The sequence below is a fragment of the Oncorhynchus clarkii genome, chromosome 26 (genome assembly GCF_045791955.1).
Source record: "Oncorhynchus clarkii lewisi isolate Uvic-CL-2024 chromosome 26, UVic_Ocla_1.0, whole genome shotgun sequence".
Lineage (NCBI taxonomy): Eukaryota > Metazoa > Chordata > Actinopteri > Salmoniformes > Salmonidae > Oncorhynchus > Oncorhynchus clarkii.
Window position 1 is genome coordinate 15182968 of NC_092172.1, and position 27750 is coordinate 15210717.

The 27750-nt window shown below is 41.9% G+C and overlaps 1 protein-coding gene across 1 annotated transcript in view; it reads left to right on the top strand.

The window, feature by feature from the left end:
• Positions 1-27750, top strand: part of LOC139384749 (potassium/sodium hyperpolarization-activated cyclic nucleotide-gated channel 3-like) — a 90672-nt gene that overhangs the window by 59906 nt on the left and 3016 nt on the right. The window contains exons 6-7 of the mRNA XM_071129617.1: positions 22-262; positions 26127-26291. Coding sequence (XP_070985718.1) covers positions 22-262; positions 26127-26291 — 406 coding nt within the window. The remainder of the gene's footprint in view (positions 1-21; positions 263-26126; positions 26292-27750) is intronic.

Here is a 27750-nt window from a genome sequence, read left to right on the forward strand (position 1 = left end):
AATGTGTGTTCCTGTTTGCAGGAAATCGTTAACTTTAACTGTCGAAAGCTGGTGGCTTCCATGCCACTGTTTGCCAACGCGGACCCCAACTTTGTGACCTCCATGCTGACCAAGCTGCGCTTCGAGGTGTTCCAGCCCGGAGACTACATCATCAGAGAGGGCACCATCGGCAAGAAGATGTACTTCATCCAGCACGGAGTGGTCAGCGTTCTCACCAAGGGCAACAAGGAAACCAAGCTGTTAGACGGATCCTACTTCGGGGGTAAGATAAAGAGTGTACCAGGGCAGAAGAAAGGTCACACACACACATTTTGCTGCAGAGCTTAAACCCTCTTCAGCTTTAATATTCATAATGGTGGCCTGGAAAAAGACAACAGCACAAATTAGCTTTTTACGAGGTCAGCCTAGGTCTGCTTTCAGGCACACTGCACAACTGCATGAGTGTAAATGGAATTTCTGCTCTGTTCTTGTCTCTCACGAGCTGGCCCTGATAACAGGGTTGTCTAAAGCATTACTCATTATTCTGCCTGTCATTCTGCAGGGTATGGTGCCTGCTGATTTGATATGTTTTATGTGAGGCTGTTTACTCTTCCAATGATCAATATGAGCTGTATTTTACAAAGAAGAACATAGTTGACATATACAGTGGGGCAAAAAAGTATTTAGTCAGCCACCAATTGTGCAAGTTCTCCCACTTAAAAAGATGAGAGAGGCCTGTAATTGTCATCATAGGTACACTTCAACTATGACAGACAAAATGAGAAAAAAAATCCAGAGAATCACATTGTAGGATTTTTTGTGAATTATTTGCAAATTATGGTGGAAAATAAGTATTTGGTCAATAACAAAAGTTTATCTCAATACTTTGTTATATACCCTTTGTTGGCAATGACAGAGGTCAAACGTTTTCTGTAAGTCTTCACAAGGTTTTCACACACTGTTGCTAGTATTTTGGCCCATTCCTCCATGCAGATCTCCTCTAGAGCAGTGATGTTTTGGGGCTGTTGCTGGGCAACACAGACTTTCAACTCCCTCCAAAGATTTTCTATGGGTTTGAGATCTGGAGACTGTCTAGGCCGCTCCAGGACCTTGAAATGCTTCTTACGAATGTACTTCATCCTTCGTTGCCCGGGCGGTGTGTTTGGGATCATTGTCATGCTGAAAGACCCAGCCACGTTTAATCTTCAATGCCCTTGCTGATGGAAGGAGGTTTTCACTCAAAATCTCACGATACATGGCCCCATTCATTCTTTCCTTTACACGGATCAGTCGTCCTGGTCCCTTTGCAGAAAAACAGCCCCAAAGCATGATGTTTCCACCCCCATGCTTCCCAGTAGGTATGGTGTTCTTTGGATGCAACTCAGCATTCTTTGTCCTCCAAACACGACGAGTTGAGTTTCTACCAAAAAGTTATATTTTGGTTTCATCTGACCATATGACATTCTACCAATCTTCTTCTGGATCATCCAAATGCTCTCTAGCAAACTTCAGACGGGCCTGGACATGTACAGGCTTAAGCAGGGGGACACGTCTGGCACTGCAGGATTTGAGTCCCTGGCGGTGTAGTGTGTTACTGATGGTAGGCTTTCTTACTTTGGTCCCAACTCTCTGCAGGTCATTCACTATGTCCCCCCGTGTGGTTCTGGGATTTTTGCTCACCGTTCTTGTGATCATTTTGACCCCACGGGGTGAGATCTTGCGTGGAGCCCCAGATCGAGGGAGATTATCAGTGGTCTTGTATGTCTTCCATTTCCTAATAATTGCTCCCACAGTTGATTTCTTCAAACCAAGCTGCTTACCTATTGCAGATTCAGTCTTCCCAGCCTGGTGCAGGTCTACAATTTTGTTTCTGGTGTCCTTTGACAGCTCTTTGGTACTGGCCATAGTGGAGTTTGGAGTGTGACTGTTTGAGGTTGTGGACAGGTGTATTTTATACTGATAGCAAGTTCAAACAGGTGTCATTAATACAGGTAACAAGTGGGGGACAGAGGAGCCTCTTAAAGAAGAAGTTACAGGTCTGTGAGAGCCAGAAATCTTGCTTGTTTGTAGGTGACCAAATACTTATTTTCCACCATAATTTGCAAATAAATTCATTAAAAATCCTACAATGTGATCTTCTGCATTTTTTTTTCTCATTTGTCATAGTTGAAGTGTACCTATGATGAAAATTACAGGCCTCTCATCTTTTTAAGTGGGAGAACTTGCACAATTGGTGGCTGAATAAATACTTTTTTGCCCCACTGTACAGGGGTTGGAGCTGAAATTATTTTCCAATCGTTTCATTCTGAACAGAACCACTATTTTTTTTGTTCAGTTCCACTGTTGCGACCAGAACAATAAAGTTCAGAACTGGTTGGAACTCCAGAAAAGTACTTTTAAAAAATTATTTATTATACTGGGCATCTTGTTATGACATGCATTATCTGAATTAGGTCCACAGAATTATACCTGGGAGGAGAGGCTTCAATGGAGGAACTTTTAATGTCCTTTGAGCTAGCTGGCTAACAAGCCTGTGTGTGCAGAATGGCACTAGAATTAAAAACATGTCTTACATTTTTGTAGTTAATAAATCCTATGCGATAACTAGGCCTATAGTATACTTAACTACTAGCATTGAAAAAGTCAGTGGTGTAAAGTGCTTAGGTAAAAAAATATTTTAGGTTCTACTTAAGTAGTTTTTTGTTGATATCTGTTCTTTACTCTTTATATTTTTGACAACTTTTACTTTTATTTCACTACATTCCTTTAAAGAAAATTATGTATTTTTTACTCCATACAGTTTCCCCGACACCCAAAAGTACTTGTTACATTTTGAATGCTTAGCAGGACAGGAAAATGGTCCAATTCACCAACTTATAAAGATAACCTCCCTGGACATCATTTACCTGAGTCTATTAAGGTATCTTTACTTTTACTCAAGTTTGACAAATCAGGCACTTTTTCCACCACTGGAAAAAGTTAATCCATTCTTCTCTAGCTAAAGAAATGGGCGGCAGGTAGCATAGCGGTTAAGAGCGTTGAGTAACTAACCAGTAACTAAAATGTTGCTGGTCAGATTCCCCGAGCCAACTAGGTGAAAAATCTGTCAAAGTGCCCTTGAACAAGGCACTTAACCCTAATTGCTCCTGAATGACTAAACTGAATGACTAAACTGTCAACTGTAAAACTGTGATAAATATCTCTCCCTATCTTCTGAATCCCTCTTGTAACATCAGTACAGTACTATGGTTCTGAGAGGGGAGGGGCCGGTAGCACACATACTGGCAAAGATTTTCAGCTTGCAGGCAGACACTCAAATACGTTTCTGAGTTACAGAGTGAGGGATTTGCATAGGAACTTTGTAGATGTTTTTTTCATAGAAATGCCTGGATGACAAAATACCACTATTAACCAATTCCAACCCCTGATATACAGTGTAGGGTTTATGGTAAAATACCACTATTAACCAGTTCCAACCCCTGATATACAGTATACGGTTTATGGTAAAATACCACTATTAACCAGTTCCAACCCCTGATATACAGTGTAGGGTTTATGATAAAATACCACTATTAACCAGTTCCAACCCCTGATATACAGTGTAGGGTTTATGATACAATACCACTATTAACCAGTTCCAACCCCTGATATACAGTGTACGGTTTATGATACAATACCACTATTAACCAGTTCCAACCCCTGATATACAGTGTAGGGTTTATGATAAAATACCACTATTAACCAGTTCCAACCCCTGATATACAGTGTACGGTTTATGATACAATACCACTATTAACCAGTTCCAACCCCTGATATACAGTGTAGGGTTTATGATAAAATACCACTATTAACCAGTTCCAACCCCTGATATACAGTGTACGGTTTATGATAAAATACCACTATTAACCAATTCCAACCCCTGATATACAGTGTAGGGTTTATGATACAATACCACTATTAACCAGTTCCAACCCCTGATATACAGTGTAGGGTTTATGATACAATACCACTATTAACCAGTTCCAACCCCTGATATACAGTGTAGGGTTTATGATACAATAGCACTATTAACCAGTTCCAACCCCTGATATACAGTGTAGGGTTTATGATACAATAGCACTATTAACGAGTTCCAACCCCTGATATACAGTGTAGGGTTTATGATACAATACCACTATTAACCAGTTCTAACCCCTGATATACAGTGTACGGTTTATGATACAATACCACTATTAACCAGTTCCAACCCCTGGTATACAGTGTAGGGTTTATGATACAATACCACTATTAACCAGTTCCAACCCCTGATATACAGTGTAGGGTTTATGATACAATACCACTATTAACCAGTTCCAACCCCTGATATACAGTGTAGGGTTTATGGTAAAATACCACTATTAACCAGTTCCAACCCCTGATATACAGTGTAGGGTTTATGATACAATACCACTATTAACCAGTTCCAACCCCTGATATACAGTGTAGGGTTTATGATCCAATACCACTATTAACCAGTTCCAACCCCTGATATACGGTGTAGGGTTTATGGTAAAATACCACTATTAACCAGTTCCAACCCCTGATATACAGTGTAGGGTTTATGATACAATACCACTATTAACCAGTTCCAACCCCTGATATACAGTGTAGGGTTTATGGTAAAATACCACTATTAACCAGTTCCAACCCCTGATATACAGTGTACGGTTTATGATAAAATAGCACTATTAACCAGTTCCAACCCCTGATATACAGTGTACGGTTTATGATACAATACCACTATTAACCAGTTCCAACCCCTGATATACAGTGTAGGGTTTATGATAAAATAGCACTATTAACCAGTTCCAACCCCTGATATACAGTGTAGGGTTTATGATACAATACCACTATTAACCAGTTCCAACCCCTGATATACAGTGTACGGTTTATGATACAATACCACTATTAACCAGTTCCAACCCCTGATATACAGTGTACGGTTTATGATAAAATACCACTATTAACCAGTTCCAACCCCTGATATACAGTGTAGGGTTTATGATACAATACCACTATTAACCAGTTCCAACCCCTGATATACAGTGTAGGGTTTATGATACAATACCACTATTAACCAGTTCCAACCCCTGATATACAGTGTAGGGTTTATGATAAAATACCACTATTAACCAGTTCCAACCCCTGATATACAGTGTAGGGTTTATGATACAATACCACTATTAACCAGTTCCAACCCCTGATATACAGTGTACGGTTTATGATACAATAGCACTATTAACCAGTTCCAACCCCTGATATACAGTGTAGGGTTTATGATACAATACCACTATTAACCAGTTCTAACCCCTGATATACAGTGTACGGTTTATGATACAATACCACTATTAACCAGTTCCAACCCCTGGTATACAGTGTAGGGTTTATGATACAATACCACTATTAACCAGTTCCAACCCCTGATATACAGTGTAGGGTTTATGATACAATACCACTATTAACCAGTTCCAACCCCTGATATACAGTGTAGGGTTTATGGTAAAATACCACTATTAACCAGTTCCAACCCCTGATATACAGTGTAGGGTTTATGATACAATACCACTATTAACCAGTTCCAACCCCTGATATACAGTGTAGGGTTTATGATCCAATACCACTATTAACCAGTTCCAACCCCTGATATACGGTGTAGGGTTTATGGTAAAATACCACTATTAACCAGTTCCAACCCCTGATATACAGTGTAGGGTTTATGATACAATACCACTATTAACCAGTTCCAACCCCTGATATACAGTGTAGGGTTTATGGTAAAATACCACTATTAACCAGTTCCAACCCCTGATATACAGTGTACGGTTTATGATAAAATAGCACTATTAACCAGTTCCAACCCCTGATATACAGTGTACGGTTTATGATAAAATAGCACTATTAACCAGTTCCAACCCCTGATATACAGTGTAGGGTTTATGATACAATACCACTATTAACCAGTTCCAACCCCTGATATACAGTGTAGGGTTTATGATACAATACCACTATTAACCAGTTCCAACCCCTGATATACAGTGTAGGGTTTATGATACAATAACACTATTAACCAGTTCCAACCCCTGATATACAGTGTAGGGTTTATGATACAATACCACTATTAACCAGTTCCAACCCCTGATATACAGTGTAGGGTTTATGATACAATACCACTATTAACCAGTTCCAACCCCTGATATACAGTGTAGGGTTTATGATAAAATACCACTATTAACCAGTTCCAACCCCTGATATACAGTGTACGGTTTATGATACAATACCACTATTAACCAGTTCCAACCCCTGATATACAGTGTACGGTTTATGATAAAATACCACTATTAACCAGTTCCAACCCCTGATATACAGTGTAGGGTTTATGATAAAATAGCACTATTAACCAGTTCCAACCCCTGATATACAGTGTAGGGTTTATGATACAATACCACTATTAACCAGTTCCAACCCCTGATATACAGTGTACGGTTTATGATACAATACCACTATTAACCAGTTCCAACCCCTGATATACAGTGTACGGTTTATGATAAAATACCACTATTAACCAGTTCCAACCCCTGATATACAGTGTAGGGTTTATGATACAATACCACTATTAACCAGTTCCAACCCCTGATATACAGTGTAGGGTTTATGATACAATACCACTATTAACCAGTTCCAACCCCTGATATACAGTGTAGGGTTTATGATAAAATACCACTATTAACCAGTTCCAACCCCTGATATACAGTGTAGGGTTTATGATACAATACCGCTATTAACCAGTTCCAACCCCTGATATACAGTGTACGGTTTATGATCCAATACCACTATTAACCAGTTCCAACCCCTGATATACAGTGTACGGTTTATGATAAAATAGCACTATTAACCAGTTCCAACCCCTGATATACAGTGTAGGGTTTATGATAAAATAGCACTATTAACCAGTTCCAACCCCTGATATACAGTGTAGGGTTTATGATACAATACCACTATTAACCAGTTCCAACCCCTGATATACAGTGTACGGTTTATGATAAAATAGCACTATTAACCAGTTCCAACCCCTGATATACAGTGTACGGTTTATGATACAATAGCACTATTAACCAGTTCCAACCCCTGATATACAGTGTAGGGTTTATGATACAATAGCACTATTAACCAGTTCCAACCCCTGATATACAGTGTAGGGTTTATGATACAATACCACTATTAACCAGTTCCAACCCCTGATATACAGTGTAGGGTTTATGATACAATACCACTATTAACCAGTTCCAACCCCTGATATACAGTGTAGGGTTTATGATACAATACCACTATTAACCAGTTCCAACCCCTGATATACAGTGTAGGGTTTATGATACAATACCACTATTAACCAGTTCCAACCCCTGATATACAGTGTAGGGTTTATGATAAAATACCACTATTAACCAGTTCCAACCCCTGATATACAGTGTAGGGTTTATGATACAATACCACTATTAACCAGTTCCAACCCCTGATATACAGTGTAGGGTTTATGATACAATACCACTATTAACCAGTTCCAACCCCTGATATACAGTGTAGGGTTTATGATACAATAGCACTATTAACCAGTTCCAACCCCTGATATACAGTGTAGGGTTTATGATACAATACCACTATTAACCAGTTCCAACCCCTGATATACAGTGTACGGTTTATGATACAATACCACTATTAACCAGTTCCAACCCTTGATATACAGTGCACGGTTTATGATAAAATAGCACTATTAACCAGTTCCAACCCCTGATATACAGTGTAGGGTTTATGATACAATACCACTATTAACCAGTTCCAACCCCTGATATACAGTGTACGGTTTATGATACAATACCACTATTAACCAGTTCCAACCCCTGATATACAGTGTAGGGTTTATGATACAATACCACTATTAACCAGTTCCAACCCCTGATATACAGTGTAGGGTTTATGATACAATACCACTATTAACCAGTTCCAACCCCTGATATACAGTGTAGGGTTTATGATACAATACCACTATTAACCAGTTCCAACCCCTGATATACAGTGTAGGGTTTATGATACAATACCACTATTAACCAGTTCCAACCCCTGATATACAGTGTAGGGTTTATGATAAAATACCACTATTAACCAGTTCCAACCCCTGATATACAGTGTAGGGTTTATGATACAATACCACTATTAACCAGTTCCAACCCCTGATATACAGTGTAGGGTTTATGATACAATACCACTATTAACCATTTCCAACCCCTGATATACAGTGTAGGGTTTATGATACAATACCACTATTAACCAGTTCCAACCCCTGATATACAGTGTAGGGTTTATGATAAAATAGCACTATTAACCAGTTCCAACCCCTTATATACAGTGTAGGGTTTATGATAAAATACCACTATTAACCAGTTCCAACCCCTGATATACAGTGTACGGTTTATGATAAAATACCACTATTAACCAGTTCCAACCCTTGATATACAGTGTACGGTTTATGATAAAATAGCACTATTAAACAGTTCCAACCCCTGATATACAGTGTAGGGTTTATGATACAATACCACTATTAACCAGTTCCAACCCCTGATATACAGTGTACGGTTTATGATACAATACCACTATTAACCAGTTCCAACCCCTGATATACAGTGTAGGGTTTATGATAAAATACCACTATTAACCAGTTCCAACCCCTGATATACAGTGTAGGGTTTATGGTAAAATACCACTATTAACCAGTTCCAACCCCTGATATACAGTGTAGGGTTTATGATACAATACCACTATTAACCAGTTCCAACCCCTGATATACAGTGTAGGGTTTATGATACAATACCACTATTAACCAGTTCCAACCCCTGGTATACAGTGTAGGGTTTATGATAAAATACCACTATTAACCAGTTCCAACCCCTGATATACAGTGTAGGGTTTATGATACAATAGCACTATTAACCAGTTCCAACCCCTGATATACAGTGTAGGGTTTATGATACAATACCACTATTAACCAGTTCCAACCCCTGATATACAGTGTAGGGTTTATGATACAATACCACTATTAACCAGTTCCAACCCCTGATATACAGTGTACGGTTTATGATAAAATACCACTATTAACCAGTTCCAACCCCTGATATACAGTGTAGGGTTTATGATACAATAGCACTATTAACCAGTTCCAACCCCTGATATACAGTGTAGGGTTTATGATACAATACCACTATTAACCAGTTCCAACCCCTGATATACAGTGTACGGTTTATGATACAATACCACTATTAACCAGTTCCAACCCCTGATATACAGTGTACGGTTTATGATAAAATAGCACTATTAACCAGTTCCAACCCCTGATATACAGTGTAGGGTTTATGATAAAATAGCACTATTAACCAGTTCCAACCCCTGATATACAGTGTAGGGTTTATGATACAATACCACTATTAACCAGTTCCAACCCCTGATATACAGTGTACGGTTTATGATACAATAGCACTATTAACCAGTTCCAACCCCTGATATACAGTGTAGGGTTTATGATACAATACCACTATTAACCAGTTCCAACCCCTGATATACAGTGTAGGGTTTATGATACAATACCACTATTAACCAGTTCCAACCCCTGATATACAGTGTAGGGTTTATGATAAAATACCACTATTAACCAGTTCCAACCCCTGATATACAGTGCACGGTTTATGATACAATACCACTATTAACCAGTTCCAACCCCTGATATACAGTGTACGGTTTATGATAAAATACCACTATTAACCAGTTCCAACCCCTGATATACAGTGTAGGGTTTATGATACAATACCACTATTAACCAGTTCCAACCCCTGATATACAGTGTAGGGTTTATGATACAATACCACTATTAACCAGTTCCAACCCCTGATATACAGTGTAGGGTTTATGATAAAATACCACTATTAACCAGTTCCAACCCCTGATATACAGTGTAGGGTTTATGATACAATACCACTATTAACCAGTTCCAACCCCTGATATACAGTGTAGGGTTTATGATACAATACCACTATTAACCAGTTCCAACCCCTGATATACAGTGTAGGGTTTATGATACAATACCACTATTAACCAGTTCCAACCCCTGATATACAGTGTAGGGTTTATGATACAATACCACTATTAACCAGTTCCAACCCCTGATATACAGTGCACGGTTTATGATAAAATAGCACTATTAACCAGTTCCAACCCCTGATATACAGTGTAGGGTTTATGATACAATACCACTATTAACCAGTTCCAACCCCTGATATACAGTGTACGGTTTATGATACAATACCACTATTAACCAGTTCCAACCCCTGATATACAGTGTAGGGTTTATGATACAATACCACTATTAACCAGTTCCAACTCCTGATATACAGTGTACGGTTTATGATACAATACCACTATTAACCAGTTCCAACCCCTGATATACAGTGTACGGTTTATGATACAATACCACTATTAACCAGTTCCAACCCCTGATATACAGTGTAGGGTTTATGATACAATACCACTATTAACCAGTTCCAACCCCTGATATACAGTGTAGGGTTTATGATACAATACCACTATTAACCAGTTCCAACCCCTGATATACAGTGTAGGGTTTATGATACAATACCACTATTAACCAGTTCCAACTCCTGATATACAGTGTACGGTTTATGATACAATACCACTATTAACCAGTTCCAACCCCTGATATACAGTGTAGGGTTTATGATACAATAGCACTATTAACCAGTTCCAACCCCTGATATACAGTGTAGGGTTTATGATACAATACCACTATTAACCAGTTCCAACCCCTGATATACAGTGTACGGTTTATGATACAATACCACTATTAACCAGTTCCAACCCCTGATATACAGTGTACGGTTTATGATAAAATACCACTATTAACCAGTTCCAACCCCTGATATACAGTGTACGGTTTATGATACAATACCACTATTAACCAGTTCCAACCCCTGATATACAGTGTAGGGTTTATGATACAATAGCACTATTAACCAGTTCCAACCCCTGATATACAGTGTAGGGTTTATGATACAATACCACTATTAACCAGTTCCAACCCCTGATATACAGTGTAGGGTTTATGATACAATACCACTATTAACCAGTTCCAACCCCTGATATACAGTGTAGGGTTTATGATACAATACCACTATTAACCAGTTCCAACCCCTGATATACAGTGTAGGGTTTATGATACAATACCACTATTAACCAGTTCCAACCCCTGATATACAGTGTAGGGTTTATGATAAAATACCACTATTAACCAGTTCCAACCCCTGATATACAGTGTAGGGTTTATGATACAATACCACTATTAACCAGTTCCAACCCCTGATATACAGTGTAGGGTTTATGATACAATACCACTATTAACCAGTTCCAACCCCTGATATACAGTGTAGGGTTTATGATACAATAGCACTATTAACCAGTTCCAACCCCTGATATACAGTGTAGGGTTTATGATACAATACCACTATTAACCAGTTCCAACCCCTGATATACAGTGTACGGTTTATGATACAATACCACTATTAACCAGTTCCAACCCTTGATATACAGTGCACGGTTTATGATAAAATAGCACTATTAACCAGTTCCAACCCCTGATATACAGTGTAGGGTTTATGATACAATACCACTATTAACCAGTTCCAACCCCTGATATACAGTGTACGGTTTATGATACAATACCACTATTAACCAGTTCCAACCCCTGATATACAGTGTAGGGTTTATGATACAATACCACTATTAACCAGTTCCAACCCCTGATATACAGTGTAGGGTTTATGATACAATACCACTATTAACCAGTTCCAACCCCTGATATACAGTGTAGGGTTTATGATACAATACCACTATTAACCAGTTCCAACCCCTGATATACAGTGTAGGGTTTATGATACAATACCACTATTAACCAGTTCCAACCCCTGATATACAGTGTAGGGTTTATGATAAAATACCACTATTAACCAGTTCCAACCCCTGATATACAGTGTAGGGTTTATGATACAATACCACTATTAACCAGTTCCAACCCCTGATATACAGTGTAGGGTTTATGATACAATACCACTATTAACCATTTCCAACCCCTGATATACAGTGTAGGGTTTATGATACAATACCACTATTAACCAGTTCCAACCCCTGATATACAGTGTAGGGTTTATGATAAAATAGCACTATTAACCAGTTCCAACCCCTTATATACAGTGTAGGGTTTATGATAAAATACCACTATTAACCAGTTCCAACCCCTGATATACAGTGTACGGTTTATGATAAAATACCACTATTAACCAGTTCCAACCCTTGATATACAGTGTACGGTTTATGATAAAATAGCACTATTAAACAGTTCCAACCCCTGATAAACAGTGTAGGGTTTATGATACAATACCACTATTAACCAGTTCCAACCCCTGATATACAGTGTACGGTTTATGATACAATACCACTATTAACCAGTTCCAACCCCTGATATACAGTGTAGGGTTTATGATAAAATACCACTATTAACCAGTTCCAACCCCTGATATACAGTGTAGGGTTTATGGTAAAATACCACTATTAACCAGTTCCAACCCCTGATATACAGTGTAGGGTTTATGATACAATACCACTATTAACCAGTTCCAACCCCTGATATACAGTGTAGGGTTTATGATACAATACCACTATTAACCAGTTCCAACCCCTGGTATACAGTGTAGGGTTTATGATAAAATACCACTATTAACCAGTTCCAACCCCTGATATACAGTGTAGGGTTTATGATACAATAGCACTATTAACCAGTTCCAACCCCTGATATACAGTGTAGGGTTTATGATACAATACCACTATTAACCAGTTCCAACCCCTGATATACAGTGTACGGTTTATGATACAATACCACTATTAACCAGTTCCAACCCCTGATATACAGTGTACGGTTTATGATAAAATACCACTATTAACCAGTTCCAACCCCTGATATACAGTGTAGGGTTTATGATACAATAGCACTATTAACCAGTTCCAACCCCTGATATACAGTGTAGGGTTTATGATACAATACCACTATTAACCAGTTCCAACCCCTGATATACAGTGTACGGTTTATGATACAATACCACTATTAACCAGTTCCAACCCCTGATATACAGTGTACGGTTTATGATAAAATAGCACTATTAACCAGTTCCAACCCCTGATATACAGTGTAGGGTTTATGATAAAATAGCACTATTAACCAGTTCCAACCCCTGATATACAGTGTAGGGTTTATGATACAATACCACTATTAACCAGTTCCAACCCCTGATATACAGTGTACGGTTTATGATACAATAGCACTATTAACCAGTTCCAACCCCTGATATACAGTGTAGGGTTTATGATACAATACCACTATTAACCAGTTCCAACCCCTGATATACAGTGTAGGGTTTATGATACAATACCACTATTAACCAGTTCCAACCCCTGATATACAGTGTAGGGTTTATGATAAAATACCACTATTAACCAGTTCCAACCCCTGATATACAGTGCACGGTTTATGATACAATACCACTATTAACCAGTTCCAACCCCTGATATACAGTGTACGGTTTATGATAAAATACCACTATTAACCAGTTCCAACCCCTGATATACAGTGTAGGGTTTATGATACAATACCACTATTAACCAGTTCCAACCCCTGATATACAGTGTAGGGTTTATGATACAATACCACTATTAACCAGTTCCAACCCCTGATATACAGTGTAGGGTTTATGATAAAATACCACTATTAACCAGTTCCAACCCCTGATATACAGTGTAGGGTTTATGATACAATACCACTATTAACCAGTTCCAACCCCTGATATACAGTGTAGGGTTTATGATACAATACCACTATTAACCAGTTCCAACCCCTGATATACAGTGTAGGGTTTATGATACAATACCACTATTAACCAGTTCCAACCCCTGATATACAGTGTAGGGTTTATGATACAATACCACTATTAACCAGTTCCAACCCCTGATATACAGTGCACGGTTTATGATAAAATAGCACTATTAACCAGTTCCAACCCCTGATATACAGTGTAGGGTTTATGATACAATACCACTATTAACCAGTTCCAACCCCTGATATACAGTGTACGGTTTATGATACAATACCACTATTAACCAGTTCCAACCCCTGATATACAGTGTAGGGTTTATGATACAATACCACTATTAACCAGTTCCAACTCCTGATATACAGTGTACGGTTTATGATACAATACCACTATTAACCAGTTCCAACCCCTGATATACAGTGTACGGTTTATGATACAATACCACTATTAACCAGTTCCAACCCCTGATATACAGTGTAGGGTTTATGATACAATACCACTATTAACCAGTTCCAACCCCTGATATACAGTGTAGGGTTTATGATACAATACCACTATTAACCAGTTCCAACCCCTGATATACAGTGTAGGGTTTATGATACAATACCACTATTAACCAGTTCCAACTCCTGATATACAGTGTACGGTTTATGATACAATACCACTATTAACCAGTTCCAACCCCTGATATACAGTGTAGGGTTTATGATACAATAGCACTATTAACCAGTTCCAACCCCTGATATACAGTGTAGGGTTTATGATACAATACCACTATTAACCAGTTCCAACCCCTGATATACAGTGTACGGTTTATGATACAATACCACTATTAACCAGTTCCAACCCCTGATATACAGTGTACGGTTTATGATAAAATACCACTATTAACCAGTTCCAACCCCTGATATACAGTGTACGGTTTATGATACAATACCACTATTAACCAGTTCCAACCCCTGATATACAGTGTAGGGTTTATGATACAATAGCACTATTAACCAGTTCCAACCCCTGATATACAGTGTAGGGTTTATGATACAATACCACTATTAACCAGTTCCAACCCCTGATATACAGTGTACGGTTTATGATACAATACCACTATTAACCAGTTCCAACCCCTGATATACAGTGTAGGGTTTATGATACAATAGCACTATTAACCAGTTCCAACCCCTGATATACAGTGTAGGGTTTATGATACAATACCACTATTAACCAGTTCCAACCCCTGATATACAGTGTACGGTTTATGATACAATACCACTATTAACCAGTTCCAACCCCTGATATACAGTGTACGGTTTATGATAAAATAGCACTATTAACCAGTTCCAACCCCTGATATACAGTGTAGGGTTTATGATAAAATAGCACTATTAACCAGTTCCAACCCCTGATATACAGTGTAGGGTTTATGATACAATACCACTATTAACCAGTTCCAACCCCTGATATACAGTGTACGGTTTATGATACAATAGCACTATTAACCAGTTCCAACCCCTGATATACAGTGTAGGGTTTATGATACAATACCACTATTAACCAGTTCCAACCCCTGATATACAGTGTAGGGTTTATGATACAATACCACTATTAACCAGTTCCAACCCCTGATATACAGTGTAGGGTTTATGATACAATAACACTATTAACCAGTTCCAACCCCTGATATACAGTGTAGGGTTTATGATACAATACCACTATTAACCAGTTCCAACCCCTGATATACAGTGTAGGGTTTATGATACAATACCACTATTAACCAGTTCCAACCCCTGATATACAGTGTAGGGTTTATGATATAATACCACTATTAACCAGTTCCAACCCCTGATATACAGTGTAGGGTTTATGATACAATACCACTATTAACCAGTTCCAACCCCTGATATACAGTGTAGGGTTTATGATAAAATACCACTATTAACCAGTTCCAACCCCTGATATACAGTGCACGGTTTATGATACAATACCACTATTAACCAGTTCCAACCCCTGATATACAGTGTACGGTTTATGATAAAATACCACTATTAACCAGTTCCAACCCCTGATATACAGTGTAGGGTTTATGATACAATACCACTATTAACCAGTTCCAACCCCTGATATACAGTGTAGGGTTTATGATACAATACCACTATTAACCAGTTCCAACCCCTGATATACAGTGTAGGGTTTATGATAAAATACCACTATTAACCAGTTCCAACCCCTGATATACAGTGTAGGGTTTATGATACAATACCACTATTAACCAGTTCCAACCCCTGATATACAGTGTAGGGTTTATGATACAATACCACTATTAACCAGTTCCAACCCCTGATATACAGTGTAGGGTTTATGATACAATACCACTATTAACCAGTTCCAACCCCTGATATACAGTGTAGGGTTTATGATACAATACCACTATTAACCAGTTCCAACCCCTGATATACAGTGCACGGTTTATGATAAAATAGCACTATTAACCAGTTCCAACCCCTGATATACAGTGTAGGGTTTATGATACAATACCACTATTAACCAGTTCCAACCCCTGATATACAGTGTACGGTTTATGATACAATACCACTATTAACCAGTTCCAACCCCTGATATACAGTGTAGGGTTTATGATACAATACCACTATTAACCAGTTCCAACTCCTGATATACAGTGTACGGTTTATGATACAATACCACTATTAACCAGTTCCAACCCCTGATATACAGTGTACGGTTTATGATACAATACCACTATTAACCAGTTCCAACCCCTGATATACAGTGTAGGGTTTATGATACAATACCACTATTAACCAGTTCCAACCCCTGATATACAGTGTAGGGTTTATGATACAATACCACTATTAACCAGTTCCAACCCCTGATATACAGTGTACGGTTTATGATACAATACCACTATTAACCAGTTCCAACCCCTGATATACAGTGTAGGGTTTATGATACAATACCACTATTAACCAGTTCCAACCCCTGATATACAGTGCACGGTTTATGATACAATACCACTATTAACCAGTTCCAACCCCTGATATACAGTGTAGGGTTTATGATACAATACCACTATTAACCAGTTCCAACCCCTGATATACAGTGTAGGGTTTATGATACAATACCACTATTAACCAGTTCCAACCCCTGATATACAGTGTAGGGTTTATGATACAATACCACTATTAACCAGTTCCAACCCCTGATATACAGTGTACGGTTTATGATACAATACCACTATTAACCAGTTCTAACCCCTGATATACAGTGTAGGGTTTATGATACAATACCACTATTAACCAGTTCCAACCCCTGATATACAGTGTAGGGTTTATGATACAATACCACTATTAACCAGTTCCAACCCCTGATATACAGTGTAGGGTTTATGATACAATACCACTATTAACCAGTTCCAACCCCTGATATACAGTGTAGGGTTTATGATACAATACCACTATTAACCAGTTCCAACCCCTGATATACAGTGTAGGGTTTATGATACAATACCACTATTAACCAGTTCCAACCCCTGATATACAGTGTAGGGTTTATGATACAATACCACTATTAACCAGTTCCAACCCCTGATATACAGTGTAGGGTTTATGATACAATACCACTATTAACCAGTTCCAACCCCTGATATACAGTGTAGGGTTTATGATACAATACCACTATTAACCAGTTCCAACCCCTGATATACAGTGTAGGGTTTATGATAAAATACCACTATTAACCAGTTCCAACCCCTGATATACAGTTTACGGTTTATGATACAATACCACTATTAACCAGTTCCAACCCCTGATATACAGTGTAGGGTTTATGATACAATAACACTATTAACCAGTTCCAACCCCTGATATACAGTGTAGGGTTTATGATACAATACCACTATTAACCAGTTCCAACCCCTGATATACAGTGTAGGGTTTATGATAAAATACCACTATTAACCAGTTCCAACCCCTGATATACAGTGTAGGGTTTATGATACAATACCACTATTAACCAGTTCCAACCCCTGATATACAGTGTAGGGTTTATGATAAAATACCACTATTAACCAGTTCCAACCCCTGATATACAGTGTAGGGTTTATGATACAATACCACTATTAACCAGTTCCAACCCCTGATATACAGTGTAGGGTTTATGATCCAATACCACTATTAACCAGTTCCAACCCCTGATATACAGTGTACGGTTTATGATACAATACCACTATTAACCAGTTCCAACCCCTGATATACAGTGTAGGGTTTATGATACAATACCACTATTAACCAGTTCCAACCCCTGATATACAGTGTAGGGTTTATGATACAATACCACTATTAACCAGTTCCAACCCCTGATATACAGTGTAGGGTTTATGATACAATACTTGTCAAAAGGTAAATAAGGCTAAAATGCTTTCAGGCTTTTCAGTCCTGCATTTCCAAGGTTTTACAGAAAAATCACGTGCTATTTGTTCTTTCCACCAACAGGGTCAGACAGCTCTTCTCATGGTGTCGGGGAGTGTATGACACGTGTATGACTTAGCTCTAGCCAGTCCTCTTACCAAATACCAATTCATTTGGACAGTGACAGTGACAGTGTATCATTGACAAGACACTGTTTAAGTAATGAGAAACCACAGTGAAGCATTTAACAGCACATGACCTGCCTGCTGAAGTTTAATTACGTCGCTCCCTGCTCTGGACCGTCTCCCTGCCCTCTCCCTGGGGGGCGCCGCAAATAATAGAGAGATGGGAAGCAATCTATCTCTGCCTGTGTGTGTGTGTGTGTGTGTGTGTGTGTGTGTGTGTGTGTGTGTGTGTCATGTGTGTGTATGTGTGGTGTGTGTGTGTGTACGCCAGGATGAATCAACATTTCAGCCTGCCTGGTGTGTCTCCCTGGGTGAGGGAGGAGTGAAGCATCATCTTTCTTTGTTGTTGTTTTCCCTCTATATAAACATTTATTTTGACTTGCGCCTGAATTGCGTGGATCAACACGAAGCACCACTGCCACTGTAAATGCACCGTTTTTGGAACGGAACTGGTTGCCTCGCATTAAATATTTAAGCCCTGGATCTGCAATTATTTCTCCCAAACGCGTTAGATGCGCTGGGCTTTGCAGGTTTTGACTCCATTATCCGGCAGCTATTCCTAGCATCCAGGACCAGACTGGCTGCTCCAGGGGGAGGCAAGGCCAACCAACCCAAGCCCACCATGCAGCCATAGGGAGTTTGTTACCAAACATGAGTTAGTCATTCATGAAATGAATTGATGTAAGAGGAACACCAGGGATATGTCACTTCTCTCTCTCTCTCTCTCTCTCTCTCCCCCTCTCTCTCTCTCTCTCTCTCTCTCCCTCTCTCCCTCTCTCTCTCTCTCTCTCTCTCTCCCTCTCTCTCTCTCTCTCCCTCTCTCCCTCTCTCCCGCTCTCCCTCTCTCCCCCTCTCTCTCTCTCTCTCGCTCCCTCTCTCTCCCTCTTGCTCCTTCTCCCTCCCTTTCTCTCCCTCTCTCCCTATCTCTCTCCCTCCCTCTCGCTCCCTCTCTCTCTCTCTCTCCCTCTCTCTCCCTCTCCCTCCCTCTCCCTCTCGCTCCCTCTCTCGGCCCTACCAAACAGGAATGAGAGAAAGTGAGCATTTACAAGAAACAAACACCAAGGGGCAGAGGGGGGTGGACACTCTGAATGTGCGCATTTTCTGTATTGATGACTATACTGTAGATGTATGTGTGTAAGCTCATTAATGTCCTGTACAGTACATGCTTGTCATCAGTAACAGTATGCATTAATATATGCTCAGTAGTCTGCTCCTGTTAACTAACTGTAGGATCAGCTTTCTCTGGAGAGCCTAATATGGGGATTGCGTGTGGCATGTTGTGAATTCGAGTGCTGGGCAGAAATATAGCAATCCAGGGGAGGTGGACATATAATGTGACTGCAGTATTCAAGCCAAAGGACACATGGAGCATAGCCAGGCCCACTCACTGGTCTCTCCTCTGGGCTCACACACACACACACCACCCCGCCACTGTGGGGCTGCATTCAGACTCTCCTATCTGGACAGCATCTAGAAGACCCCCTCCCTCCCCAGACTGGGCGTGTTACTGTGTTAGTATAGGTCATCCTTGTGTAATTACTGTGTGACTGGTTGAACTGCAGCTCTCCTGGATAGTGCAGTTACATCAGTAGAGTGACCCGTGGCTGGAGAAGTCCATCAGATCCTGGTGCTTATCAAGAGGCAACTTTGATCACTTTTCCTTCAAGTGAGCTGTGGCGGGGTTGAGGGAGGGGGCGGGGGCGGTGGAGGAGGAAAGAATCAACTGTACCGACTGAAATCTCTTGTGTCATCTTGTGCCTGGACTGAGCTCAGGCTAGTCCTCTCTGAGCCAGCTCCTCTTAATCTCTAGACTCTTAAAGTCCAGGCTGCAAAGAAGAGCTTTCTGGTACCCAGGCTTCTGCTCTGAGCCCTGTCTCTGCCTATGTCTCTATTCCTGTCTCAGTCCCTGTCTCTGCCTATGTCTCTATTCCTGTCTCAGTCCCTGTCTCTTCCTATGTCTCTATTCCTGTCTCAGTACCTGTCTCTGCCTATGTCTCTATTCCTGTCTCAGTCCCTGTCTTTGCCTCTGTCCCGATTCCTGTCCCTGTCTCAGTCCGTGTCTCTGTCCCTGTCCTTGTCTCAGTACCTGTCTCTTGTCCCTGTCTCAGTCCGTGTCTCCTGTCTCTGTCCCTGTCTCTGTCCCTTGTCTCTGTCCCTGTCTCAGTTCGTGTCTCTGTCCCTGTCCTTGTCTCAGTCCCTGTCTCTGTGGAGAAGCAGACTGTAGAGCTGCCAAATGGCTGCCCTGACTGAGTGAGTCATTGAAGAGGGTTGGCAGTGGAGTCACAGGTAATCCTCTCGCCCCCTTAACCCGTTTTAACACAGCCTCACCACTCCTCCTAGAGAAGGTGGAACAGGGAAGGGAAAAGAGTCAGGAACAGAGTGAATCTATTCTGTAAGACTGTATTATAGTCACTGAGCTACACGGTTAACATTTGTATTAAGCCCCATGCAGCATCAAACAGATCTAACAGCAACAGTGTATAAGTACTGCTGTTAGCATTGGAGGAAGAAGGAGAGAGAAGTGACATGACACCAGCTATGGTGATGGCTAAACCAGACACTCCCCGACCCCTCTCCTCATCATAGGCCAGTGTGTATTTCCCTATGCTAATGCTGGGAGGGAGCGAGCGAGCACGGTGTGTCATGGGGAATCAGGCTGCCCGGTGCCGATGTTTCAAAGGTTAGAGAGTGTCCTCTCAGAGGGCCTGTGGGCTGCCAGGGGCGATGGAGATGGGAGCTGACAGGAGAGAACCAGAGTCCAGGTGAGGCTCCCCAGACCAGGCCGGAGGACACTGATACCTCACCATGGGAGACCCAGCTCATACACACACATAAACGAACACACACACATACACAGACACAGAGTCTTCCCAAGACCAACCCCAATCATTTCCCAGTAACTTCCCAAACCCTTCCAATGTGAGCCAGCCAGTTATGTGTGTTGTGTAACCAAGGTCATACTGTACAACAGCAAATCAAATTAAGAGAGTCCGTGCAACAAAGGAAGATACAAAACATAATAAAGGGGCCAATGTAAATAGTCTGTGTAGCTATTTGATCAACTGTTCAGCAGTCTTATGGCTTGGGAGTAGAAGCTGTTCAGGACCGCTTGCCGTACAGTAGCAGAGAGAACAGTCTATGACTTGGGTGGCTGGAGTCTTTGACCATTTGTAGGGCCTTACTCTGCCTGGTATAGAGGTCCTGGATGGCAGGAAGCTTGGCCCCAGTGATGTACTGGGCCGTACGCACTTCCCTCTGTAGCACCTTGTGGTTGGATGCCAAGCAGTTGCCAGCGGTGATGCTGCCAGTCAAGATGCTCTCAATGGTGCTGCTGTATAACATTTTGAGGATCTAAGGGCCCATGCCAAATCTTTTCAGTGTTCTTAGTGGGAAGAGATGTTGTCGTGCCCTCTTCACGGCTGTGTTTGTGTGTTTGGACCATGATAGGTCAAAAAGTGACGTGATGTGGACACCGAGGAACTTGAAGCTCTTGAACCGCACCACTACAGCCCCATCGATGCAGTCCGCAATAAGTTCCTTTGTTTTGCCCACATTGAGGGAGAGGTTGTTGTCCTGGCGCCACACTGCCAGGTCCATGACCTCCTCCCTATAGGCTGTCTCATAGTCGTTGGTGATCCACCACCGTCGTGTCGTCGGCACACTTAAAGACGGTGTTGGAGTCGTGCACAGCATCCTTCCTGTTTCTCCCATTTCACATCCGATTTTAATTAAAGCAATTCCATTTACACTCTAAGCACACAGTGTAGTAGACAGTTGTTACTGTATGTGTTTCACTCCAATTATGAAATCAATTTTCTTCCTTGAAGTTGCTGTACAAGTGTTCCAGCACAATTACCAAAAAGACCAGGAAACACGCCACTACATCATATACACAGACCTGGACAAAGTAAGCCTGTTCAGTGGTTTCATGCAGGATTTTTGTACTATTGCGTCAGACTGTAAAAGTGAGTCAGCATAGAGATTAAACCATTCATACATCATTTGACTGTTAATGATGACCTACCAAGAGGGGTTTGTGCTTGAGCAGGATAGAACAGAGGTCACAGTGCCTTTAGATGCACCATCGAATAAATGTTAGTTTCATAGCCGACGTAGGCTGCCAGCAAAATCAATTAGTCAATTACAATTAATGCTTCAGGACTTTCACGGTACAGCAGAGCAGCAATGTTTAAACACAGAAAGAACCACATGAGGATGTTTGCCTTTAAAGTCAATAGCTTGTATTAGCAATAACACCTATGGATAGGGAGCGACACATTTCCTCAAATAAACTCAGCAAAAAAATAAATGTCCTCACTGTCAACTGCGTTTATTTTCAGCAAACTTAACATGTGTAAATATTTGTATGAACATAACAAGATTGAACAACAGAGACAAACTGAACAAGTTCCACGGACATGTGACTAACAGAAATTGAATAATATGTCCCTGAACAAAGCGGGGGTCAAAATCAAAAGTAACAGTCAGTGTCTGGTGTGGCCACCAGCTGCATTAAGTACTGCGGTGCATCTCCTCCTCATGGACTGCACCAGATTTGCCAGTTCTTGCTGTGAGATATTACCCCACTCTTCCACCAAGGCACCTGCAAGTTCCCGGACATTTCTGGGGGGAATGCCCCTAGCCCTCACCCTCCGATCCAACAGGTCCCAGACGTGCTCAATGGGATTGAGATCCGGGCTCCTCGCTGGCCATGGCAGAACACTGACATTCCTGTCTTTCAGGATATCACACACAGAACGAGCAGTATGGCTGGTGGCATTGTCATGCTGGAGGGTCATGTCAGGATGAGCCTGCAGGAAGGGTACCACATGAGGGAGGAGAATGTCCTCCCTGTAACGCACAGCGTTGAGATTGCCTGCAATGACAACAAGCTCAGTCCGATGATGCTGTGACACACCGCCCCAGACCATGACGGACCCTCCACCTCCAAATCGATCCCGTTCCAGAAGACAGGCCTTGGTGTAACGCTCATTCCTTCGACGATAAACGCAAATCCGACCATCACCCCTGGTGAGACAAAACCACGACTCGTCAGTGAAGAGCACTTTTTGCCAGTCCTGTCTTGTCCAGCGATGGTGGGTTTGTGCCCATAGGCAACCTTGTTGCCGGTGATGTCTGGTGAGGACCTGCCTTACAACAGGCCTACAAGCCCTCAGTCCAGCCTCTCTCAGCTTATTTGTACAGTCTGAGCACTGATGGAGGGATTGTGCGTTCCTGGTGTAACTCAAGCAGTTGTTGTTGCCATCCTGTACCTGTCCCGCAAGTGTGATGTTCGGATGTACCGATCCTGTGCAGGTGTTGTTACACGTGATCTGCCACTACGAGGACGATCAGCTGTCCGTCCTGTCTCCCTGTAGAACTGTCTTAGACGTCTCACAGTACGGACATTGCAATTTATTTCCCTGGCCACATCTGCAGTCCTCATGCCTCCTTGCAGCATGCCTAAGGCACATTCACACAGACGAGCAGGGACCCTGGGCATCTTTCTTTTGGTGTTTTTCAGAGTCAGTAGAAAGGCCTCTTTAGTGTCCTAAGTTTTCATAACTGTGACCTTAATTACCTTCCGTCTGTAAGCTGTTAGTGTCTTAACGACCGTTCCACAGGTGCATGTTCATTAATTGTTTATGGTTCATTGAACAAGCATGGGAAACGGTGTTTAAACCCTTTACAGATCTGTGAAGTTATTTGGATTTTTACGAAAGACAGGTTCCTGAAAAGGGGACTTTTTTTGTTGTTGCTGAGTTTATGACTAGCAGTCCATGTATAATGACTCATCTTTAGTTCTGACATGGATCCAACTCAGTGTTCCTCTGTCAGGGTCGCAGGGTTTGTCCCTCCATTCATCCCTGGTTCTCCAGGATTGAGTGTTAATCTCTCATTGTTTAGCTTTGAGCTCTAGCTGCTACTCATTGCTCCATGCTGGGTTTTCTACAGTAAAAGTTCAGGTACCAGTGCTAAGAGTCTGGGCTTTACATCCTTTTCTCTTAAGACAGGCAGATAAGGCCGGAAGAAAGGCTCTGCAGCTCAGTGTCTCATCTCAGCAGTGCTGGTTTCAGCCAGAAAGCCACGAGGCAAAAGGATTTAATACAGCCAGGCAGGGCAGGACGCTCCTCTCCAGAGGGGATTTACTCGGAGCAGAGCAGGCCTGCAGAAAACAGACCCCCAACACAGGCCCGAGCCAGAGCTGACCTGGGAGCACACACAAACACACAAATGGGGTTACCCAGCAGCACAACTCCCCCTCACACACACACACACACACACACACACACACACACACACACACAGGATGAGCTGCACATGTTGTTTTTCATTAGGGCAGACATGGTCAGGGACAAGGAGGCTTTGGCTGGCTGGGTATCTGGCTGCACTAGAGAGAAGGCAGAAGCCCTCATCCTCTCTAACCCGCAATGCACTGTACAATACACAGAGAGGCAGTATGAGAGGGAAAAGGAGAGGGGAGAGCGAGAGAGAAAAACAGATTAGTGAGAAGTGAGATTCAAAGTGATATGATGGAAGAGGGATTCCTAGTAAATGTTACATAGGGAGCAGGAGAAAGGAAGTTCATTTTGCACCAACTGAGAATTGAAAAGGAGAGGGTGGCGTTGGAAAAGGCTTTTTCTGAGAAAGACTAAGTGTTATCGTGGGATTGGGACTGAGAGTTGGAGAGTAGATGAAAGTGAGAGTTGGAGAGTGGCCCACAAGTGGGATGTGTGTGGTTGTGACAGAAAAGCACATGGCACGCATACTGTAAATTCACACACACTCACACACAAACAACACACACACCCGCGGCAGGCACACGGCATAGGGGTGCTGTTGGTGTCAGAGCTCCACAGCACGGCTGCCTGCTAAGTGGAACATTATTCTCCTGATCTGGCATGACAGAGGAGGTCTAGCAGACCTCTAAGCTTTGAAAATGGCATTTAGTGCCTCAGCTGTGGATTACAGAAAATTCTCATTTGTAATGCTAAAAAGGAGAGGAAAAAAACAGTTCAACACAGAATCCCTGGTCCTGGAGGGCCGCAGGCACTTCATGTTTTTCACCTGGAAGACTAAGTGTGTTGAATTTAGGCATTCACTGAATTGATCAATTAGCTCAGTTGGTCAGGTGTGGTGCCTAGTTGGTACCTGCGGCCCTCCAGGAACACGGTTGCCTACCCCTGGTTCAGCGGTTCACGTGTTTGTTCCCCATCTTCGTCATCATAAACGGTAAGTGGGACAATAGTGATATTTATCTATTTTTCCCAGCAGCGTGTTCTAATCCCTTCAGGTCTAGTTCACACATGGGATAATTCAGCCGGGGTGATACATGTCATAGGAAACATTAGGTCTTAATAGTTCAGTCAGCCTTCACAGAGATTGCCCTGACGTGTGATAAGAAGTGGACCAGCGTTGGCATAGCATCAGCCCTACACGACAACAGGATCTCTACCTTGACCATAGCGAACAGGGCATCCTGCCGTCCTAGTGTCGACGTTCCTCTCTTCCTGTGTCCTGTGCAGAGATCTGTCTGTTGACGCGGGGTAGAAGAACAGCCAGCGTCAGAGCAGACACCTACTGCCGTCTGTACTCTCTGTCTGTGGACAACTTCAACGAGGTCCTGGAAGAGTACCCCATGATGAGACGGGCCTTCGAGACCGTGGCTCTGGACCGCCTGGACCGCATAGGTAAGAGACTACATAGCACAACATGACTTTCAACTCCATATGTGTCACTGTAATTGAGCTGATCGTTACAGCCAACCATCCGCCTCTCCATTGTCAAGTATTGTGAAGTATGAATGTGTTCAAAGACGTGTTACAGTCCCCAGGTAGCACTCTGTACTAGATTGCCACTGGTTAAAATCCCAGATGGAACAAATGAAACGTGATGTAGTAAATGGATATGGATTGGCTGAGTAAATTACAAAGTGAGTCAGCTGCCAGTCACTGTACTGTACATGGAGGTGTCTGTCTGAGAATCAAACACAGATGTGCCACAGCTGAGGAATCCTCTGGAGGGGAGCTGTTTCCAGCTAAGTGAGCAGCCAGCGAAGAGGAGAGGAGGCCGTGCAGTCAGTGTTTTTGTATGTGACCTGCTCAGGGCCAGTTGGACCAGTAGGCAAACAGATGTGTCATAGTAGCTCAGATGTCTCCACCCCTCCCACGCTGGCCTCCACACATCTGGCACCGTGGGCCCTGGCTGCCAGGGAGGAGGGACGGATGGGCACCACAGAGAGAGGAGAGGAGACAACTCTCTCTATTCTACAGGATATTGTTTTATCATCTCATGTGATAATCTCTCCAGGCAGGGACAGTGATGTAAGTTAAAGAGAGGAAAACCCCATGGTGGTGGTGAGGAACTCACTATATATAGCTCACCTAGTTGACCTAGTGAAAAGTAGTGTATTTAGTTTGGTTAGTAATATAGAATTTACATAACAGACAATGACAGATAGAATGTCCGATGCTAACAGTATGAGAATGGATCATCTCACATCTGTTGTATTGGCCCTGAAGAACAGGGGAGGTAGGTGTTTGGATACAGTAGTTAAGTACATAGAATACTGGTTATTTTCATTCTAGCACCAATTCAGTGACGTGTACACTGATATGACACTTCATTCAGTTCTCAGCCAGCCCAGACAAATAGAAGATTCACAATCAATGTCAGCACGCCTCGATCATAACTGAACTATCTCTGCATGCTTCATTACGGCCCTGGGTATGTCTCTAATGAAATGTTGAACAATGGCTGCAGGCAAGGGGCTCTTTGGTGAAAATGGCTGCTTTGAAGCGATGAGGGAAAGCCTCCTGCCTCCGATATCAACCTCTCCTGGTCCTGATGCCTGATGCCTTTGTGTCTGCATGTTGTGAATAGATGGTGTTCACCTTTCCCCAGCCCTCCTGCATAATGAAGTCATTTACACAGTGATGCCCTACTAATTAATTACTGTCTTAATGGACCCTGTGCAATCGGATCAGAGCTGGGCCTGCTACGGCGGCGTGCGAGCGGCGTCGGGGTCAGGGCGGACCGAGAGACAGCCCCCAGCACTGCTCCCTCTAATCGCAAGCCTCTCATATCTGAAATGGAGAGAGATTGATCTGGGCCTAATTGCATTGACAGTAGCGAGCTGAGCGTGCGGGT